The following is a 12,876-nucleotide window of genomic DNA, read 5'->3' as shown; positions in this document are numbered from 1 at the left end:
GACTCCTGGGATACCTCTGATACTTAGACATGGTATGGATATTTGAGCACACACAAAAGGAACACTGAGGCATTTTTCAGTGTTTCAACTGCTTATAATGAGATACGGGTTCGTTCTGGTTCGGAGATAGCTGACACCCAAGTAAAGCAGTTGCTCAGTGATATCTTGTATATAAGGGATTCTAATCATGTGAGCTAGTCTTTTAACTTTGTTTATGGTGCTTTTTGACGTAGAGGAGTTTTTGAATTTTATAATCAAACCTATATCAGTGTTTTCCTTTATGGCTTGCATTTGCTAAACAGGTAGCCAAATATCCTAACATCTCCCTCAGATGTAAAGTGTCACATTCTTTTCTGTCACTCTGCTTATCTTTTATACAGCAGTACCATGCTGTTTTAATTAAGGTATCATTTCATCTGAGGGAGACTTAGTTCAGATTTTGGTATCTGAAATATTGCTTCATTTTTTAGGGGTAATATTAAAAAGCATAACTCACAGTAAAATGTGAATTGTTAACCTGAGCATCACTAGTCATTAAAGCCAATTTAGACTAATCCTTCAAATTCAAAAAAGGTTATTTGGTTGCTTCTGTTCTTAAGTATTACTTGAGTAAAATTGATGACTACTCTGTACAGAGACACTCCTGTTTTATTTTGTACCCCTTAATTGGTTCTGTAGTAACCATGATGTTTGCCTCTTCTTGACAGTCTTTTTTTTTGAATAAATTTATTTATTTGTTTGTTTGTTTATTTATTTATTGGCTGCATTGGGTTTTCGTAGCTGTGTGCAGGCTTTCTCTAGTTGCGGCGAGCGGGAGCTACTCTTCCTTGCGGTGTGCGGGCTTCTCATTGCGGTGGCTTCTCTTGTTGCGGAGCACGGGCTGTAGGCGCACGGGCTTCCGTAGTTGTGGCACGTCGGCTCAGCATTTGTGGCTCACAGGCTCTAGAGCGCAGGCTCAGTAGTTGTGGCGCACGGGCTTAGTTGCTCCACGGCATGTGGGATCTTCCCGGACCAGGGCTCGAACCCGTGTCCCCTGCATTGGCAGGTGGATTCTTAACCACTGCGCCACCAGGGACGTCCCAAGCAGGTTTTTTTTTTATTCTTCAACTTGCATTAGGTCATTTATAGAACATTGCCATAAAAATTTGATCTAGCAGGAAGAGCCCTGGCCTTTCACATGGTACCTGTAGCACCTAATGGACCCTCTAATGTTTGCTCAATACAGGACAGCAGCACTGAGCTCCCATGATAGATAGCTCTGTCATCAAATACGTGCCTGCCTTGATCATAGTTCTTCAAGCTTGGAGCAAGCTTGGTGATTTTTAGAGGCTCTTCAGGTTTTGAAAATTCAGTGATTTTATTAAATTCGTATAGGGTATGTAGATTAACATTTGAGGTTTTTATTGGTTCCACATAGATTGTGTACGTTAAATAAAGTGTTTTCCCACAGCTCTCGATGCTTCTGTCCTTTGGTTTTGTTTAAATGCCGCTATCTCAGTGATCATGTTCTGAATATTGGCATACTTTCAAAAATATTTCCCAAAGCAAAAATACCTTAGAATAACTTCTGGAAGCTATTAGAGGATGAAATGGAGTAAGGGATTGTCTGGTAGCTTGACCCCTCCTTCTTTTCCAGGTTGACTTCTTCAGTAAATGTTCCTTTTGCTCACTAATAGCCCAGGGAGTGGACTTTTTTTAATTTAGATTTTATCAGCTAGGAATGTGAGTTTTACTTGTGGGCTTTGATGTCTTTAACCTGGTTGATAATTGATGTTTATAACCAATGTGAATTTAAATGCAATTCACTTTCATTGAAGACAGGAAGAATTTGTCCTTACATCACAATCAAAAAGCTTCTTGAATGTGGTCATTTTCTTCCCGTAGTTCGGAAACTCTTCCTCATTGACAGGGAACACCCATGACATGTCTATATATAACCTTAAAATAGTCTTGAAACTGCCCTTTGGAGTGTGTGTATAAACATTACGAAGGGTAAAATTTCACATGTGAATTGATGACTTGTTATTTTAATTGTGCTGACTAGTTTCAGTTGCTTTTAAAGTGTCGTATAGTTAAGAAATACCAGCATATCTCAGGATTCTGAAATAAAATAATGTTCGTTTCACGGGTTGTGAAAATTGTCTGGATTTCTGGGAACCAGGAGTACGAACATTTCAACAGGATTTTGCTATCAGCAAATCTGTTTTGGTTTCCTGTTCTGGCCTCTCTACCTATCAGCTACATTAGTGCCCTCGCCATTACGTTTCTCCTTTCTTTTACCACAGGAAAATTGTCATGCCTCTTTCTCTAGCATTTCAGGACCCGCCTGACAGGAAATTTTCTAATTGCCGGAACAGCTGGTAGGGGAAAACTTTGCAGGGGCTTGGCCTTCCCTTTCTAACTTAAGTTTTACCGTTAGAAATTCTTTATCACCATCATGGTTTCATAGCCATGTTTAAATTTCTGTCTTTTCGTGTTCGCTCTATACAGGTAAGCTTTGTTCAACTTCTTTAAAGACTAAAATGTTTCGATTAGAGCTAAGTATAATTATACTAATTAAACAATTATTTCACTTTATATGTTCTTTTAAGAAGCTTTTCAAAATTCAAAACCAGTTCTTATAGAACATTTAAAGAATAATATTTCTATCTACTAAAAGTAAGCCAGCTATTTATATTATCTATTTCAACTCTGTGTATTTTGTAAACTTATTTTACATTGCCTTTTTAGTGCTAAAGTAATTTTTAATCTTGTTAGTGTTTGTAATTTTGTATAATAAAACAGATGACTGTAACTCTCAGTATTGAACTAGGCGTGAACAAAATTGTGAACTTACTAATATTTAGGAGATTACTATGTAATAATAATGTAAGCAACATTTTGATGAGTAGGAGAATGTGTTATATTAAACAGTCAAGAACTTAAAAACTGATTTTTGTTGAAATTGGTTCTTTTAAAAATTTGAAGTTTTTAATCAATTATATTTAGCTTTAAGCAAGTAATTTTATCTTACAGTAGGCACAGTTTTCAAAGCGTAACTTTGTTAAAATGTGCTTAGTGAATGATAATTTGCATTGTATTTAATCTAAAATCCTGCCAAAATCTACTTGATATTTTGCCATGAGAATTGTGCTATCCTGTTGCTCTTTAAAGGGAATTAAATTTGTTGATCGGGATTCCCAATTGGGAGAAAACTCAGTGCTCTTTCCAGCAGTTATTGAAAATATTAGTATGGAGAACCAGCAAAGCTGTTTTCTCAAACATAGATTCAAGAAGCTGGCCTAGAAAAAAAAAAAAAGAAGAAGCTGGCCTAGAATACTCTCTTAAAGAATTTGGCTAAATGAAAAATTCTGAACGTATTATTCATTAGCAAATCAAGTAAATTGGATTTGGTCAAATTGTAATCTAGAATAAATTAAAATGTGGTTTCTCACCACAGCTTGAATAACAAGACTAATTATGTGTCACAGCCAAATAATTTTTATGTATCTTGATCATCAAAAAAAATTAACATATCTTTTTAAAATTAAAAAGTATATTATTGAACTATAATTATCTATATAGAAAGCGATGCTTTATTTACTTTACTTTTGGATTATATTTAAGAGGTAAATAAAATCTTATAATTTCATTTGTCAGGTCTTTTTTTTTTATGATAGGCCAAAAGATGGTTACATATCCATGAGTAGAAAATACTTATTTATTGGCTTTTACTAAGGAATATTTAAATATTTTATTTTGAGCTTCAACAATATTTTCTGACATTAAAAACAATTTAAAAAATACAAATGCCTTAAGAACACACTTCCTGACTCAAGGGAGGGGAGGAAAAAGGAAATTATGTATACAAGGCAGGGCATAATGCCAAATGTTGAATCATTCTTTAAAATCAATTAATGTCACCCAGTTTGTTTTCTTGATATTTGCATGTTACAGTATTAGGTTTTATATAACTCTGGTAAGCAGTGTCTGTTTCAGTTCCTTTTCTTTAATCCTTTTTAAAAACATTTTAAGAACAAAATTTTATTTTTTCCCTTTCAACTTGAAAAGGAAACATTGAGTTAATTTTTTCCCAGTAAGGGGTGAACCTCAAAGACCATTTAAGATGGAACCTATCGACCTTTTGTTGGTCCTGGGAAACAAATGAGGTGGCTTTCTCTGTGACTGGAGGAACAACGACAGATCCACCTGTCCATGAATTTTCTTCTGCCATTGTTCTGTGATGTCTAAAATGATACTCCTTACAAATTCCTAAAATTATAGTTGTTTTTTTGTTTTTTTTGTTTTTTAATTTTTGGCTGTGTTGGGTCTTCGTTGCTGCACGCGGGCTTTCTGTAGTTGCGGCGAGTGGGGGCTACTCTTCGTTGCGGTGTACGGGCTTCTCATTGCGGTGGCTTCTTTTGTTGCGGAGCATGGGCTCTAGGTGCGCGGGCTTCAGTAGTTGTGGCACGCGGGCTCAGTAGTTGTGGCTTGCGGGGTCTAGAGCGCAGGCTCAGTAGTTGTGGTGCATGGGCTTAGTTGCTCCGTGGCATGTGGTATCTTCCCGGAGCAGGGATTGAACCCGTGTCCCCTGCATTGGCAGGCGGATTCTTAACCACTGCACCACCAGGGAAGTCCCATAGATTTTTTTTTAACTGAACTGACCTTGTTTTATCTATCAGGGTCATATCTCAACAAGTATTTACCCAATAGTACATCTTTGAAACCCTAGGTAAATTCCTAGAGAGCAGATACTCTTCTGTATCGCAGTTTTGCTAATACCTAGTGCAAGTACCTGGCCCATAATCTGAATTGCCTTCTAACAAAGAGGAAAGAGCCTAAGAGAATATGTCATAGATCAGAAACACTTCCATCAGGACCAGGCAGTCAGGAAGAAGCAAAAGTACAAGAGCCATATTACTATTATTATTATTAGGTCTCTCCCCAAAACAGCAAAGATTTTGGTCTGTTTCATTTATTGTATATCTCAGACAGCTAGAAGAGTGCCTGGCATGTATTAGGTGTTCAATAAATATATGTTTAAATGGATGAACGAATGAATTCCCATTCATAGCTTGAGAGTATTGAACACCTCTGAGTTTGGCAACTGTGAGTACCAAATGTCTGAAAGTGCTGGGAGTGTAGATGACGGATACAGGGTTGTGATGTAGACCAGCTGGCAGCCTCACAATTTTGCCTACAGGTAGACCTTTATCTAGCAAATAAACGTAGACTTTGTAAAAATAAAAATATGGAATTTTTTATAACTTTTTAAAATACACAAAGTAAGTTTTTGTGGTAATGACTGGGCAGGTATCCATGTATCAGTTAAAGTACAGTTGTGCCAGAAAATGTAAAAATGTGAGCCTCACAGAGTAATTATAATGGATATAACTTACATCTCTGCTCTACTTCATTGATAAAATTCTTTTTCCATAAAATTACAGTTGCTTCACTGTGTACTTACAGGCAAAAACACAACTTTACAAACTATCAAACTGTAGTTCTGTGTTGTAATGTGACAGATTTATTTCAGTAACAGGTGATTTAGTGACCTAAGGTAGGTTTGTCACATGCAAATATTAATCTGTCCTTGGTTATCAATGTCTTCAGAAATTCGATATCCCTCTCTGCATCCATCTCATTGGATTCCAGGTATGAGCTAGAAGAGCACATTGTTGCTTTCCTATCTGTTGTCCAAGATTGCCCAAGCATTAGTATTATGTCCTAATTGAACCTCAAATTCATTTCTAAAATATTCATGGTCCCATAACTTGGAAAGACTGGTGACATAAAGCACAATTTGGGGATCAAGATACCAATCAAGGATATTGTGCCTATTATGCTACTGTGACTTCACATATACATAAAAGTAGATAGAAAATGGTTTGCTGATATGATTAGTAAAAATTTCAACTGGGAAGGAGCAGAAAAATGTGTTGGGGATAGTTTTTGCAAGTTTTTGCAACTTGGGCCATAGGCATTGATCTTTTCTCTCCACCTCCGAGAACATTTTTTGTATCCTCTGCATCCCAATTTAGAAAAAAGATTTTTAAAAGTCTAGTTACTATCCTCAAGGAGGTTTGGAATGATTGCATCCATTTTGGGGAGGAAGAGGTAGGGAGTGGAGGAAGGTGCTATTTAAAAAAAGAAAGAAATATTGAGAAAAGAAGCACTTGAAGATTTATTTTAAAATAAGATTTGCCAGGATAAAAAATTCAGTATGGGGGTGGGAAAATAAAGTCAAGGACGTCTCTCAGAAAAGAGACAGAAAATAGGAGGAAAAAAGATGAAAATTAAATTCCAGACATACACTATCCAGCTAATAGAGTTGTTGCAAAAAGAGAAACCCTGAAGAGTGGCTGGAAGGAAATTATCAAAGAAATGTCAGAATTCCCCCAGAGGTAAAGAATTCACGTCTTTAGATTATAAAGGTTAACCAAGCATCTAGCATTCTGAAGGAAAGGAGACCATATTTATCTCACTTAGTGTGGAATTTAAGAAATACAAGGACAGAAAATTCTTAAAGCTTCCAGAAAGAAAAACCAGGTCACGTACCAAAAAGTGTATATCAGGCTAGCATCATCCAGCTCATCAGCAGTGCTGACTGCTAGAAGACAGTGGACGAATGGCGCCAACATTCTTGAGCAAGATTATTTTTATTCTAGAATTTGGTAGCAAGCCAAATTATACAAATGTGAAGACAAAATAGAGACATTTTCAGATGTGCAAGATCCAGAAAGTTTTCTTCCACATCACCTTTCTTAGGAAGTTACAAGGGAGTAGTCTAAGAAAGAGAGAGACATGGGAAACTGAAAATAGTGGATTCAACCAGGAAAGCACTGAAGATATATCCCGAGATAATATCTACGCAGCAAGGCCTAGAGAACAACCCATCCTAATGGGAGGGTAAGAGAGAGCTCTCAGAAGAATGGAAAGTATGGTAAAAAATCTAAGATTTAAAGTCCCCTTGGATTGTCCCAGAAGTCACTGTTAGGGGCCCATATGAAAGGAAATTTAATATACTTCCTAGCCTGCGTTTGAGCAATATATTGTCATGAAAATGCTGCTGCTTATATAGGCTTTCAGCTTTTAGAATCAAGCTGTAGGGAGAGCATGAAGGATTTGGTTGTGGTTACAGGAGAGAATGTTAATTTTCTTAATATTAATAACCTTAAATATTAATAAAAATAAGCTATTAGCAGGTGGGGGGAAGTTTGAGGGAAAGAATGTATGGGCACTATTACCCTCCTTTTACAAAGTGAAGAGTTAGGATTCTGTCTAAAACTTATAGAAAAAACAAGAGGTTTCTGTGAAATTAATATAATTATCAAACAGTGGGGAGGAAGGTGATGGATGGAAGGGGCATAATATAAGTAAGTCCCTCATCTTATTTTTAAATCAATAGGTATTGTCTTAAAGTTAATAAACTAAGAAATGATCAAAGTAAGTGCAGAAAGAATTAAATTTTTTTTAAAGCTTAGGTATGGGGGTGAGGAGAGACTTGCTTTTCACCATAAGCTATTCTACCACTATTTGATTTGTTACCCATGTGCATGTATTACTTTGATTTTAAAAACAAAAAATTTAGGGAACAGGAAATAACCCAAGTTGACAGAAGGCTACGTGTAAGGGAATGTTGGGAAATAATACCAGAAAAGCAGGTTGAGGCCATATTGTAGAAGGCCTCCAATGCCAAGGTAAAGCAGTGCATTTAATTTGGAAAAACTTGGAGGAGTTTTTGAGCAGTCTGGTCATGTAACTGGAGCTGTCTACTTTCAGAAAATGAATTTGTCAGGAGGATGGATTGGAGTGGCGGTGGCAGAAAGGGGCATTAGGAGTGACCAAGCTAGTTTCAGTTTCCTACAGGAAAGGTAATGAAGGATTACAGCAGGATGATGTTACTGGAAATAGAATGAAAGGTATTCCCAGCACCATGCTTGATACATAATAGGTGCTTAAGTGTGTTTACTGAATGAAGGGATCAAAGGGAGACTCTACATTTTTTAGTAATTTTTTGACATGAAAGGAAGGATAGTCATCAAAGATGAAATCTTTCTTGAATAGTAACTGCTGTTTATTTTGAGATCCATGGCCTGATTGTAGCTCACACTGTGAGAGTAAGGCTTGATGCTGTATGCCTGTGACAAAATGCAGAACGGTTATAATTCAGTAGTCCTTCCTTGCCTGTGTTGCATCTTTATTTGTGACAGACAATTGTAGTAGGTATTTGCTATGAAATATAAGATGAAATAATGTTGCAGCCTAATAAATTACATCCCACTTAACCCAAGAAAGAGAAGTGGTAAAATATATAGAACATTACAGGGTATAGTTCTTCACAGCGTCATGATATAAGGGCATAAATAGCCGTTAGATTTCAGTTAGGCTCTTGAACAGTTCGTTTTTTCCCACAGGAGGCACACTGGCACATGCTGGAATCCAACCCATGAACTTAGCCTCATGAGTTCAAGTCTGTTATCCATTAGTCTTCACAGTTTGATGAGACAGCACTTTAGGGTACAGAAAAGAAAGAGGAGAACTTCTTTATAGTTTCATTTCCATGTATAATATATATAATTTAGTAATACAAAAAGTATATATAAGCCAATAAGTATACAAATATTGGGTATATGCTATCTTTTTTTAATTAATAATGGTGTACTACCAAAAGTTCAGAGACCACTTCACTAATCAGTTTAGCTAACTGACCTAAGAGATACAGACCAGTTACAAAGACCAGGGGAATAAGTCTGTATGTTCCTGTCATTGATCTTGGATGGGGAACCACCAAGAGCCTGTGACAGTCTCAATGTGGTGTAAAGCTAAGATCCTTGTTTTAGAAGTTGTTAGAAGTCAGAAAACCTGGAATTGGGCCCTAAATCTGCCAGCTACTAGCTTGTGATCTTTACTTGATCTCTTTAAACTTCAGACTGTAGAATATTCAGACTATTTTACCTTTAAAATTTCTAATGGTGAATGGGGGGGTCTGTAGAGAGTTCTGAAATGTTTTTGCTTGCTTTGGGGTATACTCTGTGTTATCATCAGCCCTCTCTAATACTGATATGTAGTCAAAAGGTTTGCATGGAGCATTAATAGAAAAGGTGAAAAAACACCTAACCCGGGCTTGATACATGTTAGGTGTTTAATAAATATTTGCTGGATTTTAATCTAAATCTTTCTTACTTAATCAATCCCACATATACATTGTTCTTTGAAAGTTTTTTATTTTATTTTTTTTTTAAAGAATTTGGTAATTTGCTTCCTTTCTTTCCTAATGCGCCTAGGAACAGCTATCACTCTCAAGCCCTTGTACACATTGGTCTCATTTGGAGAGAAGGGGTGCCCAGGAAGGAGTGAGCTAATGTTTGATTCTACCCTAATGCCTATTGCACAGGATCGTTGTGAGAATTAAATGAGATAATACATATGGAATTACAAAATAAAAGACTAAACCATATTAGGGGATTGTTTTATTATTGTTGCCAGAGTTCCAAGAAAGTCCAAAATGATTAAGCTGCCTTAGTAGTAGAACATGCTACCAACTACAGCTTCTGTCTTACAGAGTAAATTGGTGGGCCTGGATTTCTTTTTTGTCCTCTTATAGGAGCTTTTTTTCCTTTTACTACTCATTTTCAAAAGCTACCACATTAGGATATCCTTGGTATATCTTTTGAGAATTCTTTGTAATTCCTTATATTGCCAGCCTTCTGTGAGTGTCTCAGAGAATGTTGAGTTCAGCATTTATATGGAATACAATGGTAATAAAAATAATGAATTATTTATGTTTGTATAACACATTTAGATTCTACTAATAGTACGTATGCACTAGAAAAAACATTATAGGCAAAAAAAAAAGAGAAGATAGTCTTTGACAGGCTTATGTTTCTTGTTTTGTTGGGTTTTGTTTTATTGTTGTAGTTTTGGGCTGATAAAGTACATGTCTTGATTATTGAATAAATAAGGTGTACTTAATCTGCTGATCTCAGGGTAATTAAGTAATTGAAATTCTATGTATACTTACATGTATTTTCAACCTTTCTCTTCTGACACCTTCTCTCAGGTATAGTAAAGCATCCACCTTCTTTAAGTATCCTTCTCTTAACTCTAAGACCTTCTACTGTTCCATCATGCTGAACATTTTTTTTCTGTCTAATCCTCCATCCAAATGTTAAATCTTTTTTGATTTTGTGTTTTAGAGTTATTCCTCTCTCCCATCTCAGATCTCAGGTAGTCCTAGAAACAGAAAGTAACTTAGATATTTCAAACACAGTAAACTTCAGCAGGCTAATTCAAACGGCCTTGCTGAGGATAGAAATCTCCACGTTGACCCTGGAATATTTTTCAACCCCTCTCCCCAGTAATCAGGTTTTGTTGTGTATAGTGTTGGTTCTACCTAATACAATCACATATCAGAGCACACCAGATTACTCTGATCTGTTTTCAGACTTCTTTGCACCCTCTGCCCTCACCCCATGAAACTAATCATTCTGATTATCTCCAGTAGGAAGAGTGAAAACTTGAAAATATTCAGAACTAATGTTATGTAGATGTTAAACTGGCCTATGTGGTTGGCTGGTATTATTCTTTCTCTGACATTTAACTTGAAAGTATATTTGCTTGGCATGTGTTCTCTTTTTACTTGGTGGGTCAGTAAAGGTGGTTTGTGTATGTTAATTTGAGGATTTCTAATATGATACAATAAATTTACATTGTTTGATTTATAGCCAGAGGAAGTAGCTCTAACTCTGTTTTATCCCCTTATATTTGCATCAACAGGAAGAAGGCAGTATCAAAGAAATTGCAATCACACATCATGTAAAGGAAGGACATGAAAAGGCAGATCCTTCCCAATTTGAACTTTTAAAAGTATTAGGGCAGGGATCATTTGGAAAGGTAAGTCATGAATATGTGCTTTTTAAAAAGTTGCTTTTTGGAATTCATGTATATTTCATACAAATGGGGAACAGAAATATTTTATGAAATACTACTGATGTTCCTACAATGCGGTATTTCCTGTGTTTTTACAATTCTCACTATCAATAAGTCTGACAAAGTGAATAAAGTCATTCAGAAGTACAATGGGAACTTTCATAACTTGGCAGTGTTCACTACATATTCATTTTATCTTCAAGACTGTATGACCTCCCTGATTGCACTTCTTGAATGATTAAAAAATCACAAAATGTTCCCATGATACACTGGCCTCTTTTTGAGTCTTCATGTAGAATCGGAAGGTGATCTTACAGTACATTATAACAGTGCATCTCAATCTTTTCCTCCAGAGTACCCCTAATACCAGCAGAAAGCGAATAGGTCCTCCCAAGGAAATAGGGTGGGGGGTTACCACTACACGTACGAAATTTGGGGGACTTATAGCTTGTCTTTAAAATGAACTCAAAGGCTGCATTCTGTTCAATGATATCTGTGTCTGTTTTTAATATCCAAAAATATTTCTCAACTATTTCCCAAATCCACCAACTAAAATTGCAACATCTTTATCATTTTTCAAGTATTCCTTGTCCCCCTGCTGCATACCTCAGGAGTGCTTCCTGTACTCCATTTTGAGAAGTACAGCATTATAATCACTACTACTTGATCTATCTAGTCCATTTCTCAGCAAGAGGAACGTTCTGAGATTGCATTCAGCTTTCACAGTGCAGTGCTTCCTTGCCACCTCTCTGTGAGGAAGCATTTGAAGATATGCTTTGCAAGCTTCAAAACAACACCAGTTTTGCTCTCTTGTGTATTTTAATGGGATTATTTAGCAATTCTTGGCTAACATAGGTAATCTGTTACAGCTGTTAACCTCTTTCAAGCCCAAAGTGATATTTTTAATCCAGATATAGATAAAGTAGCCAAAAGAAGATAATGGTTGCAAGTTTGAGCTCTAGGTCAGCCAGACGTGGATTCTAGTTTTGGTTTTTCTTCCTACTTAATTGCTATGAGCACTTGAGCAAGTTACTTAACCTCTTGGGGCCCCATTTTCCTCTTCTAGGCAGTCATTAGGTATTGAAGTTCTCAAGGTTCCATTCTAGGCTCCCTTCTCACTCTATACTCCCTACTAATTAATTTCTTTATGCCCACTATCTTAATAAAACCCACATACAGCTGATGTAACAGATTTATATCTCCAATCTAGATTGTGACTCTAAGCTCTGAACTGTATGTACAGCTACTTATTTTTTTCTCTTTGCATGCCCCAAAGTCAGTTTAAACTCAACGTATCTAAGACCAAACTCATGATTTTCCCCTAACCCCCAAACCTCTATTTCATTTTTCTCTATCACTATGAATGACTTCCGGTTAAGCAAGCCAGAAACTTGAGAGGCATTCTTGACATATCCTTCTAGTCCCCGCCCTTCGCTCTCCCCCCACCCCCACCAATCTGATCCATTCACAAGTTCTCTTGATTTAGTGAAGATTTCTCAAATCGTGCCTGTTCTCTCCTTCTCCCTGCCACTTCTCCCGTCTGTGCCACCACCATTTCTCCCTGGCCTATTGAAGGAGGCTCCTACCTTGGGCTTCCCAAATTTATTCTTGCCTCAAGCCATTATTTATCAATACATGACAGCCAACAAGAGCTAGTCTTATACTCCATCCGCTTAACCCTTTAGAGGCCTCCCTTTGCTTTTAGGAGAAAGACAAATCCTTAAGATGGCTGAGGAGCCCCTCAGTCTGCCCCCTAGCTACCTCATCAACATCACTTTATATACTTTTCACTGCCTGTGTTCTGGCCACATTGGCCTTCTTTTTTAATCCGTAAGCAAAAGCCTTTTGCACATGCTGTTCCCTCTGCCTGAAAAACACTGCCCCACCCCCATCCCTTCCTCCTCTGGTTGGCTCCTCTCAAGCTTAGGATCTCAAAGAAGTCTTCCCAGCCATCCTGACCTAGGT

The 12,876-nt window shown here is 36.9% G+C and overlaps 1 protein-coding gene across 3 annotated transcripts in view; it reads left to right on the top strand.

The window, feature by feature from the left end:
- Positions 1-12,876, top strand: part of RPS6KA3 (ribosomal protein S6 kinase A3) — a 109,056-nt gene that overhangs the window by 43,869 nt on the left and 52,311 nt on the right. For all 3 annotated transcript variants that reach the window (XM_068532400.1, XM_068532401.1, XM_068532402.1), the window contains one exon: positions 10,759-10,875. In XM_068532400.1, coding sequence (XP_068388501.1) covers positions 10,759-10,875 — 117 coding nt within the window. The remainder of the gene's footprint in view (positions 1-10,758; positions 10,876-12,876) is intronic.

The sequence above is a fragment of the Eschrichtius robustus genome, chromosome X (genome assembly GCF_028021215.1).
Source record: "Eschrichtius robustus isolate mEscRob2 chromosome X, mEscRob2.pri, whole genome shotgun sequence".
In the NCBI taxonomy this organism is placed as follows: domain Eukaryota; kingdom Metazoa; phylum Chordata; class Mammalia; order Artiodactyla; family Eschrichtiidae; genus Eschrichtius; species Eschrichtius robustus.
Note: the sequence above shows the minus strand (reverse complement) of the source record. Positions and strands in the feature narration are given on the sequence as shown.